The 16434-nt window shown below is 40.7% G+C and overlaps 2 protein-coding genes across 2 annotated transcripts; one reads left to right on the top strand and one right to left on the bottom strand.

The window, feature by feature from the left end:
- Window positions 1-1033: 1033 nt before the first annotated feature.
- On the bottom strand, window positions 1034-11188 carry leng8 (leukocyte receptor cluster (LRC) member 8). Its single transcript, XM_041044548.1, has 15 exons — window positions 10818-11188; window positions 9685-9817; window positions 9303-9452; window positions 9037-9114; window positions 8311-8731; window positions 7787-7958; window positions 7529-7699; window positions 7165-7413; window positions 6914-7075; window positions 6461-6749; window positions 6144-6245; window positions 5938-6006; window positions 5722-5851; window positions 5400-5607; window positions 1034-5308 (listed from the first exon to the last, which is right to left on the bottom strand). Exons 1-15 carry the CDS (start codon window positions 10856-10858, stop codon window positions 5146-5148), a joined length of 2538 nt encoding a protein of 845 aa, XP_040900482.1. The 5' UTR covers window positions 10859-11188; the 3' UTR covers window positions 1034-5145.
- Window positions 11189-13450: 2262 nt separating this feature from the next.
- Window positions 13451-16430, top strand: cdc42ep5 (CDC42 effector protein (Rho GTPase binding) 5). The gene is made up of 2 exons (XM_041044898.1): window positions 13451-13605; window positions 14493-16430. Exon 2 carries the CDS (start codon window positions 14495-14497, stop codon window positions 15416-15418), a length of 924 nt encoding a protein of 307 aa, XP_040900832.1. The 5' UTR covers window positions 13451-13605; window positions 14493-14494; the 3' UTR covers window positions 15419-16430.
- The last annotated feature ends 4 nt before the right edge of the window (window positions 16431-16434 follow it).

The following is a 16434-nucleotide window of genomic DNA, read 5'->3' as shown; positions in this document are numbered from 1 at the left end:
TTTTAATCTTTTTTCCTGCTCTTTAACTGTTTTTTTGACCTTCTTTCCTCTCTGACTGTAACCTTTGCTTCTGACTTTCTCTTTTTGCATGATGCATAATTTCTCTTCTCATTTTCTCTCTTCTATTTTATGTAGGTTTATCTTTATTTCCCTGTCATTAGCATTTGCTCTTTGCCTGTTTCAGTGCTTAGTTCTCTGTCCTCTCCTGACTAGATGTGTATGATAATACTTGTTTGTGCTAGTTTCTCTTTCCTGAGTTGGTTTTTTTATAGTTAATCTTTCTCCAGCTTTGAAGCTCTCTCTGTAACTGGACAGCTGGGCTAGCAGCAACAACAAAACGCTTTATATAAACAAATAATGGATTGTACAGTTTGTATTGTATGCTGTTTTATTTATTATTTGACTTTAATAACTTTATACTGTCATACACAAGATGCCATGGTCCTTTGCAGAACTTTTGACCATTTGCTATCATTAGATTTAAGGCAAAAATAAAATGTGCCTTTTGTTGCTAATATTATTCTGTGGTGCTGTATGAACAAGATCTAGATTTTCTAGTTTCTTTTCCACTTTCTGAAAAATTTTTTTTAACTCTTTCCTACATTCTTTAGTTCTTTCACTTTTAATTGCGTGAGCTAAATAGTGTTCCTTCCTTCTTTTTACTGATTGCATGTAGTTTTCTGTATTATCCATTTCTTCTGCTCTTCTCTTTCTGCTGTATTTTCTTTTCCCTCTAATTTAAGCTTTGTTTTTCCTTCTAACATTAACTTTTCCAACTACTCCATTCAATGACTTTGAAGCTGTTTTTTTTACCTCAAATGTTTGTTGTGTGAAGTATCCAAGCTGATCTCTTCTTTGTAGTCTTATGTGTCACAGATGTCTCTCACTCCACATTCATGACATTTCACAATAAACTGTCTGTGCTAAACTTTACTGCTCTTTTTTTTAAACTGCTAAAATTCTTTTGCTTTTTGTTTTATCCATTTAGCGTTAAAGCTGCAAATTATATGATTAAAAACACTCACACCACATGCCCCTTATACTTGAAATTTATTAATTTTTTTCAAAAGGTAATATTTACACAATATTTACAAAATGGCAGTTTATCATATCAGATCTGTAGAGGCATGGGGAAATGAGGGGACAGGGAGGAGGCGTTGCAGATAAAACTTCAGCTTCAGTTGTTAGTGAGCTGCAACATAAACTATTAAAGCATCGCAGACGCAATACAATACTTACTAGTGAGAGTGACTAGTTGCACACGGCAAACGGTCACAAACATACTCAACATTAAAGGAAAAGATAAGAATGAGAAGAGAACAAATACTGGTTAGAGATTTATAGGAGAGAGTAGGAGAGGGAAGAGGACAGCATGCAGGGAGAGAGGGAATAAGAGAAAGGGAGAACAGAGACGATAAACTCAAATGAAGACAAGGTAAAGAGGAGATGGTAGGAAATGAAAACAGCTGAAGTGAGGGGACATGGGAGGTCTTCCAGTGTCAATTACCAAGGAAGGAGTTACAAAGACTGATGGAGCTATACAGTAACATGGGAGCAAAAAATACTGAAAATGTGACTCAGGCATCGGAGGGAAAAAAAAACATCCAAAATGAACATGTGTATTGTTAGTTATCTGGGGTGAATCTTCTACTAAAAAAGAAAAATAATAATAATAAAGTGAAAATCCTGGTCTGTTTCAACCTGAGACATCATATGTACACACTTTAACCCTGTGCAAAAAGTTTCCATTTACACAAGCCTGAGGCAGCAAACAATTACCACAATCAAGAAGCTCAGCAAGTGAAGAAACCAAAGGTATTTCTTAGCATGGGAGCACACACCAGCACTTGCCATTTAAGAAACTTGGCCTGAATACTAAGAAAAATTAAAGAAAATGTAGGTGAATCTCATGGGTAAAGGTATATTCTGTGTGTCCAGACACATTGTAGACAATGAGGAATAAAACTCCCAAAACTAGGCTTTAATAAATAACTCTGGCTCGGGCTGTTCTGGCTTGCTGACACAAGCCAAATGAATCCTAACTATGAATAAACTGGGTGAGAAAAAAACCCCCCAAAAAAACCAAAACCAAACCCTAAATAATGACACATTTTACCAGCAAACAACTGACTCAAAAATAGCAAATGCATCTGGACAAACAGAAAAGAATAACACATTGTGTTTTTGTCAATCTTCAAACACTGTTTAAAACTAAGCAGGAATTAATGTTGCACAAAGAAACATTTTTAAATATTTGGGTTAGCAGCAAATCACATTAGCAGCAGATCAACATTTTCCACATCTCAACATGTGAGGCTCCCATGTATTTTATCAGCTGTATGGCTTCAACTTGAGTGGGTCAAACCAAGACTTGGGATTGCTCACAATTCACTCTCTCCGGCTGGCGTCTGGAGGAGGTTCGCCCACTTATCATCACTCCGTGTGCTCCTGCAATGCAGCAGTACTACGAGCTGAAGAATGAGAAGTCTGGTGGTGTGTGAGAGAAAGGTTTGGGGAGTGAGGGGAGGGAACAGTAAAGAGGACAGGGGATCAGGTAGATGAAGAGGGAAGAAAGAAAACATGTTGAGATCATTGTCAAAATCTTGCAGTTAACAGAGGAACAGTTCTCAAAACAAATTGATGATTCAGGTTTCAACAAGTTTTGTCAGTTTTTTTGCCTGAAAAAAGGAACAACTTTAAAAACCAAATGTTTCATGTCAGTGGGATTTGATCGTGACATCTTGCCAAAATTTGGTTTGAGATTTTGTACTAAAGTTTACAGGAAAACTACCACTGGCAATTATCAACTCCTAGTCTATATCCACTGGAATAAGACATTGCACACAATCCAATCCAGACTTGTCTACATTTAGCTTTACATATTCACGTAACTGGTGTAAGAGTTTTGTGAAACCCAGAGAAAAAAAAAAAAAAAACAATTCACACTTACCCATGTGTGGAAAAAAATGTACTAACTGAAAATAAATCACAGCAATATCATACAATATTCACAAATATAAACTCTGTAGACAAGTGAACATGTAGATTGTACAGCAAACCTGCGACTACTCATGTTCTGTTCAGTTGCACCAAAGTTGTAAATATCTCAGGCTCAATATTTCTACAGTGGTAATTAATACTGTTTAAAAAATTGAACAATGTCAATCTGTTTTCATTCAGCACAATCATTCTATAGGAGGACCCAAATTATGGAAAACGGTGGAAAGCAGCACAGAAATTAAGTTACATTTCCTGACACTTAGGAGCTGCCTGATTACTGCTGTTTTTGTTATAGATATTTTCCTAATCATACCCTAAGACAGTGGACACCGCACAGCAATTTTATCCTAGGTCCAGAAAAACATAAACCTGCAGAAAAATGGGCCGAATCACATCAGAGAAAACTACGTCTGCTACAACCCCACTGCCACTTTGAGAAACTGTTCGGTTTACCTCAATGAGGCTGAAATTACAGCTTTCATTTTAGAAAACAATTTCATATCTACTCGAAAATCGGGCATAAAAGCACTAGGCTGCACTTCCTCTTTATTACATTAGTCTACAACAGTTTAAAACTCATGTTTTGATTTAAAGACTTTATCATGGCATTCAAAAAATTTCTGGGATCTTACTGACTTTTAGAATTCTATCAAATTTATTACGATAATTCATTTGTCCAGTAGAAACCTGCAAATTTTCATGAAACTGAATGCAACATAATTGTTTCCTTTTGTCAAGAGAAAGGCCAATACTGCTGTCCAAAAAAAAAAAAAAAAAAAAAAAAAAAAAGCAAGACATAAAATGTTTAACAGAAATTTGAGGCTACATCTCTGTTGTTCCGTCATCCACCTCCTTCCAGAGAAGTCCTTCTTTCTTACCAGCTTTGCAAACACCAGAGCCAGATGTAGCATACAAACCACTCGTTATTCCTTTGTGAAGAGGCAGCACGTTTCCCTCGATGCTCCACCACACATAATTCACCTCCAGCTGTACTTGAAGGTGGATGCTTAACTTCCTGTTTGAGCGCCGTCATCATTACTGCACTTGTCTGTGTTGACCACGGAGTGCTTGGATTCCAGGTGCTGGCAGGAACTTCTACCTGAGGATGATGGAAGCCGATTTCCTGTCTGCCTCTGGCTGCTTTGAACCTGGAGATGGAGCTCAGCTTCCAGGATATGGAGGAGTGAATCTATAACTTTGATGAAGAACACTTGCCTGTATCCTTTATCATACACAAAGTCAGTGCTCATCAGATTGAGACTTCTTCGCAATGCTGGCCAATCAATTCATAACTGAGACCAATGGAAGAATACTACTTAAATAAGGAACAAGACTTTAGACTTCAGTTCTTTGCTTTCATGAGGCATATAGTTGGAGAGAAGGAACGGGATGAACGGCCAGCTGTAGATAAATCGAGGAAACGGGATGCAGGGCAGGACATACAAACCACCACTTCTTCTTTCAGATAAACTGCTTGCATCTTCTCTCTGCATCGTCTCACAGTCTCTAAGAGGAAAATGTAACATTGACCTGATTCTGCAGGCTTGGCTTCAAACAGCAGAGAGCCGGATAAGTGACTTGAAGAGCTGCTTTGGTTTCCCTTTTCACTGACAAGGCTTGAATCTTCAGGTCTTGGAGCTGTTGACTTGAGGAAGGAAAAAACATAACAGAACACTGTTAGCTTTGACATCTGATGGTGGTAAAGGAACAGGAACCATTGGTGGGGGAGGGGGGGGGGGGGGGGGGGGGCTGCCTCTGGTTCTGTGACTTCTTGGCCCCTAAATGCTGAGACTACATGATAATCCCATATCTAAACTGTTCACTCACTGTTCTGGCATCATAAATGTATAATGGAGAGATAACTTGGGCATTAGACCAACGATAGCTGAGTGACAGTGTCTGCAGACATTCTCATCTTTAAAACGGTTCTTATCTGAGTGTCAGATAATTACATCTGCAATCTGAAATCTAGGTCTTGCAGAATAGTTTGTCAGCATGTATCTTTCTCTCTGGGTCTTATATAGGTGTTAGTCTGCCACTACTCTATCTGAATTGGCTGAGGTGTCTGAAGTGCAGTGCATTGGATATGTAAGGATCCATGAGGGTCCCTTAGCGTCTCCCTTTACTGTGCTACCCCCCACCCCCTCAGGAGGCAGCCAAAGAGGCTGTGCTGGTTTTGCAGTCTATCTTTTGGGGGTCAGAGGGGGTAAAGATGACACCTAGCCCAGTAAGAAAGGTCATACAGGAGTCTAAACAAGGGAAGCCCAGAGTGGACTGCACATACTGCACCGGCAAATCAGGCCTGAACCTGCAGACAGAGGAAACAGAGAAATATGAGTCGGCACTTAAGTTACTAGGACCTAAAATTTGCAAATACATCTTTGTTTAATGTGACTTACGTTTTAACTATAGCCCGAAGTGCAACCTTTCTTTCCCTCTCTACAAACTTGTCAATGAGGTATGAAGCCATGCGTGGGGCTTCCAGGTAGAGCTTAAAGAAACGACGATAGTTTCCTAATGCCCAGGCAGCACGAAGTGCAAGAGCGTGAGCCACACACGCATCTGCCCGCAGCGCAGGGGTCAAGTACACCAACTCAGTGGTCAGATCTGGAGGGGAAGACGAATGGCCGAGGTTAAAATGTGAAAGGAAAACATGTAAAGGGTGAGAACGCAAATGTGATGTGTAATAGTGACTCAAAAAACTAAACAATGTGGGCATACCTCCAGAGTTTTTAGTGAAGATGTAATACAGCAACCTATATGCTGTAAACTCTCCAATGTTCTCAGAGGGATTGTCCTTATACAGGGCCTTCAGCTGGGTCTGGCACTGATTGAACTCTTCATGATCTCCCTAAAGACAATAAACATTCAGCTAGTATTAAAAGAACTGTTCTCATTTTTAGCTAGTGCTGCTCTACTAGAGGTAAACTGACTCACTTTTTCGAGAGCAATGCGTGCATGACACTCGTACACTTCCACTGTGAAGTCGGTTCGAACTCCTTGGACCTGGTTAGTGACAGATACAAGGAGAAATAAAAAAAAAAAAACCTCAATCAATAAAGAAGAAAACTTTTTCAGATAGAAGTTAACAGTTAAAAGACAAAGAGTGAAGGTCAAATGAAACCTATCTGAAGGTAACCAACCGTGAGGTCTTGTCGTATGGACTTCATCTGTTCGCAGGCATAGGCGTAGTCCTGGTTGGTTTTCCAGTGGGCTTTCACAGCCTGCAGAGATTTTCTCAGCACCTGAGGAGGGAAAAAATTGTTATAGATCAAAGCCAGGATCCTGGTGGTCTGTGATGCAGAAGGCCAGGAATATGAATAGTAAGGAGATTTCCTCCCCTTTCTCCTCCTTTGTTTGATGCCATTTTCTTCTGCATAGTAAGGAAACTCAGAAAAACTTAGCCCTGAAAACCAGAGTACGAATACATTAACAAGGCTGACAGAAGAGAACAACTCACATGCACAGGGCGCACAGTGGATGGGTCAGGGGCGCAGGTGAGCCTCAGGTAGGACTTGGTGATGTCCTGACATGTTCCCACAATTGGGCAGTCCTCCCAGCTGAGGCCCTCCTGTGTTCCATCGGGCAGGTCCAGGGCATTGATGGAGAGAACCAGGGGCTCTGAACGTAGCTGCTTGTGGAAACGAGCTGCTCTGCTCTGCTTCTTCGCTTCTCTGTTGGGGTCATGAAAATCCAGACCAGCATTTCCACCTTTCCGCTTCTTTCCAACACCGGATTCTTCCATGTTTCTGGGAGAACAGGGAAAACAATATTCACAAGCTGTCCCCATGGCATAGGGTGGTAAAAGCAGAAAATATTTTCCCTCTAATCCTCAAGAACAGTGATCAACAATAAATTAACAGCTTGATTAGATGGTTCAACATGATTTTTGTAATAATGTTTACTAGTTTACCGTCTTCCTCTGTTGGCTTTTCCTCCTCTTCCTCGTCCTCTCTCTCCACCTCCTCGTCCTCTATCCCTGTCATTACCACGACCACGTGCTCCTTTCTGACGTCTTGACAGCTGAGGTCGGAGGTCACTGGAGATGCTACTGTCTGACTGTGAGCCAGAATCACTGGAAGCAAAGAGACACAAGACATTCAGAAAGGAATTACACTGGGCATCTGAAGTCACCAAAGGAAATGTGGGGAAACAGCATATTACCTTCGCCTGTGCCTTTGGCTGCTTCTGTCCCTGTGTCTGCCATGGGAGGGGGAGGGGGAGCGGGAGGAGGAATGGGAGGAACTAGAGGATGGACTCCTTTGAGAAAATATATTCCTGTAATGGCCCAATCTGTGTCCACCACCCCTGCCTCTTGAAGCTGCAGCTGCTGTACTTCCACCACGGGTGACTGAGCCTTCTGATGTCCTCTGGGGCGCGACAGCTTCCCATCGAGACTGCTTGACCTTTAATCTACAAATTAAAAAAAGAATTCATCAGTAAAGTGTGCTTGTGTGCTGTAATTTGAATACATTTAAAGGAAAACAACTAATATACAAGGAAAACACTAATCCACTACTAAACTCACTCTGGCAGTGGCTCACGAGTCCAGTCAATAGTGTAAGCAGAGCCGTCCTTTAACCGGTCCTGCAGGACTTCCTTCAACACCTTCTCTGTGCGATCTTTGTCTTCCTCTGTCTCACAGGCTGTAAAACAGCGCTGCACATACTCCTTCATGGCTTGGGGCCAGTCCTGGGGTCTGGAGTGAAAGCATTTAAAGTAAGCATATTATTCACCATTTAAAAAAAAAACAAGACAGAATCAGTGGAAACAGATCAGTTCTCACCGTGTCTGAGCACCTCCAGGTGGAGCGCTGGCAGTAGCTGGGGAAGAAGGAGCTGGATTCAATCCTGAGGGCTGCTCCCCTGGAGAAAAAGCCTGATTGGAAACTGGAGAACACTGAACCTGATAGGGCCTCTTAGGAATATTGAACTTCACAGCAGCTGCCCCAGGTGCCTCTGTCAGAGAAAACAAAACATATAAGGAAAATAATTCAAAAATAAAAAAAACAAAACATTTTGTACACCTTAAAATGACATATGGACTTAATCCCACAAAAAAGAGATGTCTGCCCTTAATGCTAACCCTAACCCTTAAAACTGCAGTGACATTATTGCTCTAATATAGTTTTTTAACATGTTTTTCTGAAACAAGCTTGTAATTACAACACTCAAATACGAAGATGGATACAGCGATAGACAAAGTTTGTGAGAAGCATCAGAAAAATAACACCTACATCAAACCCTCTGGACAAATTCAGGTAAGAAAGCATTATACATGTGAGTTACAGTACAAAAGAATAAATCTCACGTTTCATGCGGTGCCACAGTTGTTGTCCTTGCTTTTGATTTTTGTTTTTGTTGGCCTCTCCTCTGCCTATCCCAGGTACATACTGGCCTGGCTGCTGAGAGGTGTTCTGAGAGGGCTGATAGGTGTTCTGGGCCTGGAAGCCCTGGGCATAGTTAGGCCTTCCCTGGGAATGACTGTAGACCTGCATTTGGTTGGGGTCGCTAGGTGGATATGACATGGAGTTGTTGGCACTGTAAGCATTTTGTGATGGAGGAGGGGGGTACTGGGAGTTGGGTGGGGGAGGAATAGGTGGGGGTGGAGGAGGAGGGGGATTCTCTGAGGTGGTTGGGCTCTGGGGTGGCTGGGGAGTAGCAGGGGGAGGAGGCTGTGGTTGAGAGGGGTAGCTGGGGGCCTGGTCTTCCATTCCAGGCACTGGAGGAGGCTATAATAAGAAAGAGGGGAAAAGGTTATTTAGGCAGTGCAACAAAAGCTTTTACAAGAATAAAAACATGTACCAAAAGCGACAGAAATCCCTGGTGAATAAAGCCGCTATGCATTACACCAAACACCAAGTACAACAGAAGTTTTGTCATATAATTACAAAATGAGAACATCTAAAGCAGTTAGTTAGCATTATAGTTGTCAAGTGTGTATAGTTGTGCTAAACCTTATAATTTAATTACAGGGTCTATGAATAATTACAAAATTTAAATATTTTGCTTTACTCAGCAAATTCTTGTTATGTACCTGGCCATTGGAGGGTGGAGTTCCTGGGTAAGGCCCTGGGGGTACACCATACTGATTTGGCGGATATGCAGCTCCATACTGGAAATTCAGAAAAGGCCATGTTGTCATTTTTGTCACTTCCAATTCATTATTTGTACCCAAGTTATTTTAGGAGGCATACAAGCCACTTGAATCTAACAGTGTTGAATACAGTACAAGCCCTGTCGTTAGATTAACAGTTATTAAAGTAAGATGTTGATAAGAACAAAATTCTTTTGTCTACTTACTGGACCCATGGGGTAGTAATAGTTATAGGGGTATGTGTATCCAGGATAGTGCTGCTGGGTTTGCTGGTACCATGGATAGTACTGCTGCTGCTGCTGTTGCTGCTGCTGAATGGCAGCAGAGTCAGTCACAGCTGGTTGGAACTGACCAGCCTGAAATGACACACATGCACATATCAGAACCAAGAACAGAGGAAAAATCCTCTAAGTAGGGACAGAAATGACAATTCAGCAAGAACATATCAAAAAGTAGGTCACCATCAAAAGGGGTTGGTTAGTTTTATTGTGATGTTGTACGTCCACACTTTTATTTCTACATCTCAAGTTGTGTTCAGATCGCCTAAAATGGATTTTAATATCAGGTGTAACAGAGATGGACACACACCTCTGCTGTGGTCCGGCTGGCTTGTGTAGTCTTAGAAGAGCTCTGACTCTTGTTAATAGATGCTAGTGCTTGTCTTGCTTTCTCCCATTCTGGGTTTTCATGAACCTGGCCATCTGCAGCAGCACCATATGACCTGAAATCAACACAACAACATTAGTAGAGAATGTTTGTGGAATCCAAACCAATTCCATCAATAATACAACTCACTTGTCAGTTTACTAGGAACACCTAGCTAAAACTAATTCAGTCTAATACAACAGCCTTGTAATAAACTCAACCTTCATGAAGGTTTCAATGCTCAGTTTTTTACAGAACAGTGTTGAAGAGGTGTTGACTGAAATGTATAATCATTTTTGGATAATTTAGTTTATGGGATTGTGGAATTACACTGTGTTATGTTGACATCATATAATTTTGTGAGGGAAAGCTAAGCAACAGTCACATCTCTTTGGAAAATGCAATATAGGTATTAACACAATTTTAACATAGACTAAACATTATAACATTAATGAAGGGAACATTTATTGCACGACTGCTGTGTTACACTACATTGGTTTTGGCTAGGCGTCCCTAAAATACTGACAGCTGAGAGAATATAACGGTTCATTCGAAAACCGCTTTAAATGGCTACATTAACGTTTCTCTTGTGTCGGACAGGAATAAATATTTACGACAATCAATGTATTAAACACTGTTTAATCGTTCACAATACGTTCACTGCTGCCAACTTAGCAGCCTTTTACATATAACTACTGATCATCTTGGTTAAAGCAGAACATCTATCAAAGTTCACACTGTGAATACGAAGCCAGCCCCGATATTTCAGTCCAGCTAAACAAGTATATATTGCTAATATAATGTTGATGTAGCAAACCTTGAATGCAGATTAAAAAATACTAATGGTAAGAAACTAATGGGTTAGCTTTCTGTTAACCAGACCAACGGCCTGTATGTAGCGAAGTATGCTAACACTTGACAACACACCGTGCTCGGCTAATTAGCGTTTATTCGAGATTATGGCTGGTAACCATATCTACCATGCCATTTCTTAACGTTATAGTCTTGCATTACATGGTATTCATCTCATTCACCTCGTGTTATGAGTCTTCTGTTGGCTAGAAAATGCGACCTACCAGTTAGCTGCCGGGTTCGCTTGTGCCGTATTGGCCGCCATTTCGCCACAGATTTGAGTTAGCGTCAGGAAGCTAACGCTACGCCGGTGAGGCTAGCGAGAAAGTGGGCTAACGTCGTTAGCGTTAGCTCTCCTGCTGCAGCCAAAGGTAAACAAGATGAAGTCCAACACGATGTCAACGGTCTGATTTCAACAAAAGCAGCAAGACGACAGTGAACAGCACCAACTAACCAAACAAATCGAATGATACTTTAATCAAAGGTACAAATTAAAAAATAAAGTGAACATTAACATTTTTCCTTCCTTCTTCGTTAGCGATTTAAATTCGCCTAGCCACACTGTAGCGATACAAAATGGCAGATACGTTAAACTGGCCAAGTCAAGTTGACGTCCTGTCGTAATGGTTATCAGTGTGTTGGTGCCCACAGCACGTCTTCTCAGGCAGAACTTTCGCCGGCCCTTTTGTCCCGCCCCCTGCAACTCCACCAATCACATGTCTAATTTCACGTTTGGCTCGGACTCGTATTCCGCTTTTAGCCTGTCAGTCATAACAAATGGGACCCGATTCTGATGCCTGCGAGGCTAAAGACGGGGCATACTGTTTGTTTGTGTTAGCTTACTTTGTTAAAGTCAGTGAAATATTAAAAACTTTTTCTCTTTTTTTAACATTATTATCATCAATAACATCTACATATCACCAAATACCTGTATAATGTGACAGTTCGTTAGTTTGTTGTTATTTCATGTGTTGATTGATCATATTTGGGAAGCTGGGCAGTTATCATTTTACCCAACACTACAGTAAAAATCATAGATCTCAGGCATAATCCCTCATTAGGGTGGCTTACATACATTTTCTTTCTACCTTCCTGTCAGGCACACACAGCTGCAGGATGTGTGTTTGTGTCACCAGCTGTGTGTCTAAGTGTGTTACAGAGACGGGAGTCATTTCCTGTCAGAGATTCTCTCCCACACTTGATCCCCAATTTATGTGGAGGTGTCTATGGAATGAGTCTCTGTGGAGTGCAAATGATATTTGCAACCACTGTAAGGTTTATGAATGTGTATTTTGCTGCACAGCAATGAAAAGCAGAATACACACCTCTCTCTCTCTCTCTCTCTCTCTCTCTCTCTCTCTCCACACACACAAGCACACACACACACACACACACACACACACACACACACACACACACACACACACACACACACACACATGTATCTGAGATCTGACCTCTTAAATTTACACAAAAATGTAACATATCTTAGTGGGAATGATTATGTCTAATTTCCACAGCACATGCTCTTTCAAATATAAAATACTGTATTAGCTGTAATTTCCAGTCCATTTCTCACAGTGAATGGAATCATCTGCCAGCTGAATGAATATTTGTTCCCTGTGTTGTTTTGTCAGCTACATCACTGCACAAATATGTTGAGCATTTGTGACAAGATCTCACAAACAATGACTCACAACCCAGCACCATTGTATGAATACCTGGGGTTTGGTAATGCTTCTGTTTCTTTAACCCATGGGAGGAAGCAGGATAATACGTACTCCTAAAAAGCATCCCTACTCCACTGCTTCAGGTTTCTCCAGGCTTTTTCATGAGGATTCCTGGCTAAATGGATGTATGAGTGAATAGATATGGGGTTAACTATGTGGGTCATTTATGCACCAGGCTGACATCCTGGGAAAATATGCTTTCGATAACTAGAGTGGTGCAATACACAAGGGTTGATTTCACTGACTGCATTCCATAAAAAAGCAGCATAATTGCAGTCAATGTGAAGTTAAACCCTTCATAATAATTTCAGTGTGAGATAAAATTTGTCTGGTGTACTGGTGTCACAATAAACTTAACCATAGCCTGAAAAAAGTTTTTAGTATGTGACTTCAGCCCAGTGAGGATACCACTGATGTCAAAGGCTTAGTATTTTTTTTTTTAAATCTTTTCTAGGTATGTACAGATTTCAGCTACTTTACTATACTATAACAATAAATATATTTCAGGCTGATTCCAGTATTTTAAAACTCTTATAGGGAATTTCAAAACAGCATTTTGACACTCATGTTTGTCAATAAAACAGTAACACTTTATTTTACAAACTAGTAATTTCCTTGAAAGTGTCCTGGAACTAAATAACAGCACCAAATACGAATTAAAAAATAAAGACAAAGTTTCTATATTGTGGTTGTTTTTTTTCTTCATATTTTCATGGCCCTGGCCTTTACAAAATAACTTAAAGAAACTAATGAATAGATAAAACATGAACAACTGAAATAACTTAAAATACTTTTTGACAGTGACAGGATTTTGACTCATGATCTCAGTATTTCAATATCCTGATAACTTTTCCATAATTACATAAAAAATTTAGTTAGCACCAGTCACTTTTTTTCTGCATATTTAGGCCTGCATTCATAACATTACTCACATAAACTTCCAGTCATCACCACTGTCTATGTCGCTCAACCAGTAAGCTCAGGCACACTAATTATAACATAACTTAAAATAAAAGTACTCTGTGGAAATCTGCCTGCCTCGTTTAGATTTTTTTTTTTATAACGTCTGGTAAAGTCGAGAGCAGTCTGATCCAGCTCTCCCCAATAACCGTCGCGTCACTTCCTCACCCCGTGCCCATCCCTTTGGAAGAAAAGAGAAAATTCACACGGACAAACGACGGCGAGAAAAAGAGCGAGGGAAAAGCCGAGAGGGAAAAAAGCCAGATGAAAAAGTTGGATACTGAGGAGGGAGCCTACCAAAGACCAGAATATACGCTTTAAAGTAAGTTTTCCATACTTTCTAATGTTTTGGTGACGCTCAGTCAGGTCAATTGATTGGCTGAGTTTTGCATTGATCCTCACGATCCTCACTGCTTTGTCAATAAGTGTTGCCCTCGCGTGCTCTTCCTATAATTTACGTGTTATGTAAATATTAGAATATAATATTTACTTTAATCACTGTTGGAAAGTCTTGAGGGTTTGGGCTAGGCCTTTAAGCCCCCTCCCCTCCCAGATGTAGCTCTCACTCATACACACATGTACAAACTTTGAGTATAATTTCTTAAATGTATATACTCGTTTGCAGTGTGTGATGGTGATAAAGACAGTAAAATGTTATTTAAGTGACTTAATCTGCTAAACATTATCAAATATATGGAGTAATTTTAGTTACCACCTACTGTAAAATAACTATTAAACAAAAAAGGTTGCTTTGGTGGCCACAACAAGAATAGTTTTGTCATGTTGACTTCTAAATTTAATGTCCCTCAGAGTAGCTCAGCCCACGAGTTTTGGGATTATACATCAGGGTTTTTTTTTTATTTTTTCTATAGAACATTACAGTCTTGTTTTTGTCCACAAACACCCCTGAGGGTAGAGAAAAGTATGTGCTAGCGTTGCATGCATGTACTTCAAGTACAAGTCTCAGCATGGCCTTCATAGCCGCACCAGTGCCAAAATGCTCATTGGTTTCCCACAGTGTTGCACAACGTGCTGAAGTTTTTACAGTCTTATCAGGAGAGTGGACTAGGACTCCAGTGTTCACTTGCTTTCTGCACATTTTTATATGTTATCTCATTTGCTCAGTGTGCTGCTTCCTTCGTTCACGCTGTGCTATAAATGATTATCCACCCCCATTATTTTGCCCCCCCCTCCTCAATCTGTCTACAGTTATGCCGCTTCACAAATCATCCCGGGCCCCTCGCCTGGACCCTACTATGATCTCTGCACCACTGGGTGACTTTCGCCACACCATGCACATTGGAAGGGGAGGTGATGCCTTTGGGGACACCTCCTTCCTGTCCACTCTTGGCCCGAGTCCAGCCAGCCCCGACCAGGGGAGTCCAGATATCATGCCAGCTGCTGATCCTGAGGTGGCAGTCAACCACAGTGATCTTCATATAGATTCTCCAGGAAGCCCACAGAACAATGAGCTTCAGCACTCTGAGTCACTGTCTTCATTTACCCTAGACCTTGACCTGGATCTGGGTCCGTCTATGCTGGGAGATGTATTAGGAGTGATGGACGGATTGGGGCTTGACTCCAACGAGAAGGATGTGCTCAGTCCCAAAAGTGGCACATCCTCAGTGGAAACAAAGCAGGGAAAAGAGGCCATGGAAATGTCTGTGAACATGCAGAACGAGCTGAACGGGAAGAACTTGGTTGGGTTGGATGGAAACCAGGTGGGAGAAAGCAGAATACCAGATGGGAATGGGATCAAGCCAAAGGGGTTGAAACCAAAAGTGAGATTCAGTGACAAACGAGAGGAGATCATTCGCCAGGCATCTGAAGAGGAAGAAGGCCAAGGGTTTGACTTCCAGGATGAGAATCAGCTGGTGTGTCGAAGTCCAGTGAGGGGCGAGAGTGAGAGGGGTGACAGCCGAGAAGGAGAAGGTGAATCTGAGCTCACCAATCACAAAGTAGATTTGCCACCTAGTCCTGCCTCATCACATAGCTCAGAGTATGAAGGGGTCACCCCATTGGACAGGAGGAGGGTCGACAGCTGCCATTCAGAGACTGATTCTGAAGAGGAGGAAGGGGAAGTAGGAAGAGGCTACACATTTGAAGATGAGTTTGATGATGAAATTGGTCTATAGGGGACAGGTATGGTTTTCCATTGAAAACAGATCTTTGCTGTTGAGTAAATCAAGGATACTGTATTTTCCTTAATTCATCTTTTCGTTATCATTTGAATGGGAGGCTTAAACATAATATATCTGAATGCAAACTGGATTTATCAAGACTCAGAGGCTACACAGTTAAGACGATGTTGCTCAACTGGAAAAGACATTTTGTGCTTTATCTACAAGGGTAACAGATTTGCCAAAGACTGCCATTTCGATCAGAAAAAGCAAAATATAATTTAGGTCATTACAGTGAAAGGTTTGTAGCACTTTGATTTATTTCATTCACCTGGAAGCTTTACTATGTTTGATTCAGGCTAAATGAATGATGCTTGCATTGTTAATTTTTTTAATTAAAAATTTGCCATCTAAAGACCACACAACAGGCGCTGTGTTTACTGAGCTTTATGTTAAAGTGGAGCTGTCTTTACATTATTGTACCCTGTGCTATACCAATGTCTTATTAGTTATTTCTCGTATTGCATGTTTATTACAGTTTCCATGTCTTCTCTTGATATTTAATACATTTGAAAAGCTTTACAAAAGGTCTCCAGAGACATTGTCAGAAAATAGTTAACCTGTGTATTACGAATTACTGTGAATTTGTCACATTCCTAATCTGACACTGTTTCTCTCGTTTAGGCCTAAACAAAACTGTTCAGAATGCAGTTGTTTTGTACGTTTTCATACCTACCAAAGTTTCTTGGGGCTGTGGGACTGGACTGATGCTAAAATGCTAAGACAATCATGGGATTTAAAGGTCAAACTGTAAATCAGGACCAGTATTTTTGTACATGCTTTTTGCTTGTATAATGCTTGTTTTTAAGTGTTTTATTTCATATTGCTGTAAAAGGGAGAGATCATTATGCTCATCTGTTGAAAATGCTGGTTTAAACACTTTAACCTGTGATTTAATAAGGATTACAGTGAAAACAATAAAACTATAATTGAGATTTTAAAATAATCACCAGCCTGGGCTGTGATTTATC

The sequence above is a fragment of the Toxotes jaculatrix genome, chromosome 8 (genome assembly GCF_017976425.1).
Source record: "Toxotes jaculatrix isolate fToxJac2 chromosome 8, fToxJac2.pri, whole genome shotgun sequence".
In the NCBI taxonomy this organism is placed as follows: domain Eukaryota; kingdom Metazoa; phylum Chordata; class Actinopteri; family Toxotidae; genus Toxotes; species Toxotes jaculatrix.
This window is presented reverse-complemented; position numbering and strand designations above follow the sequence as displayed.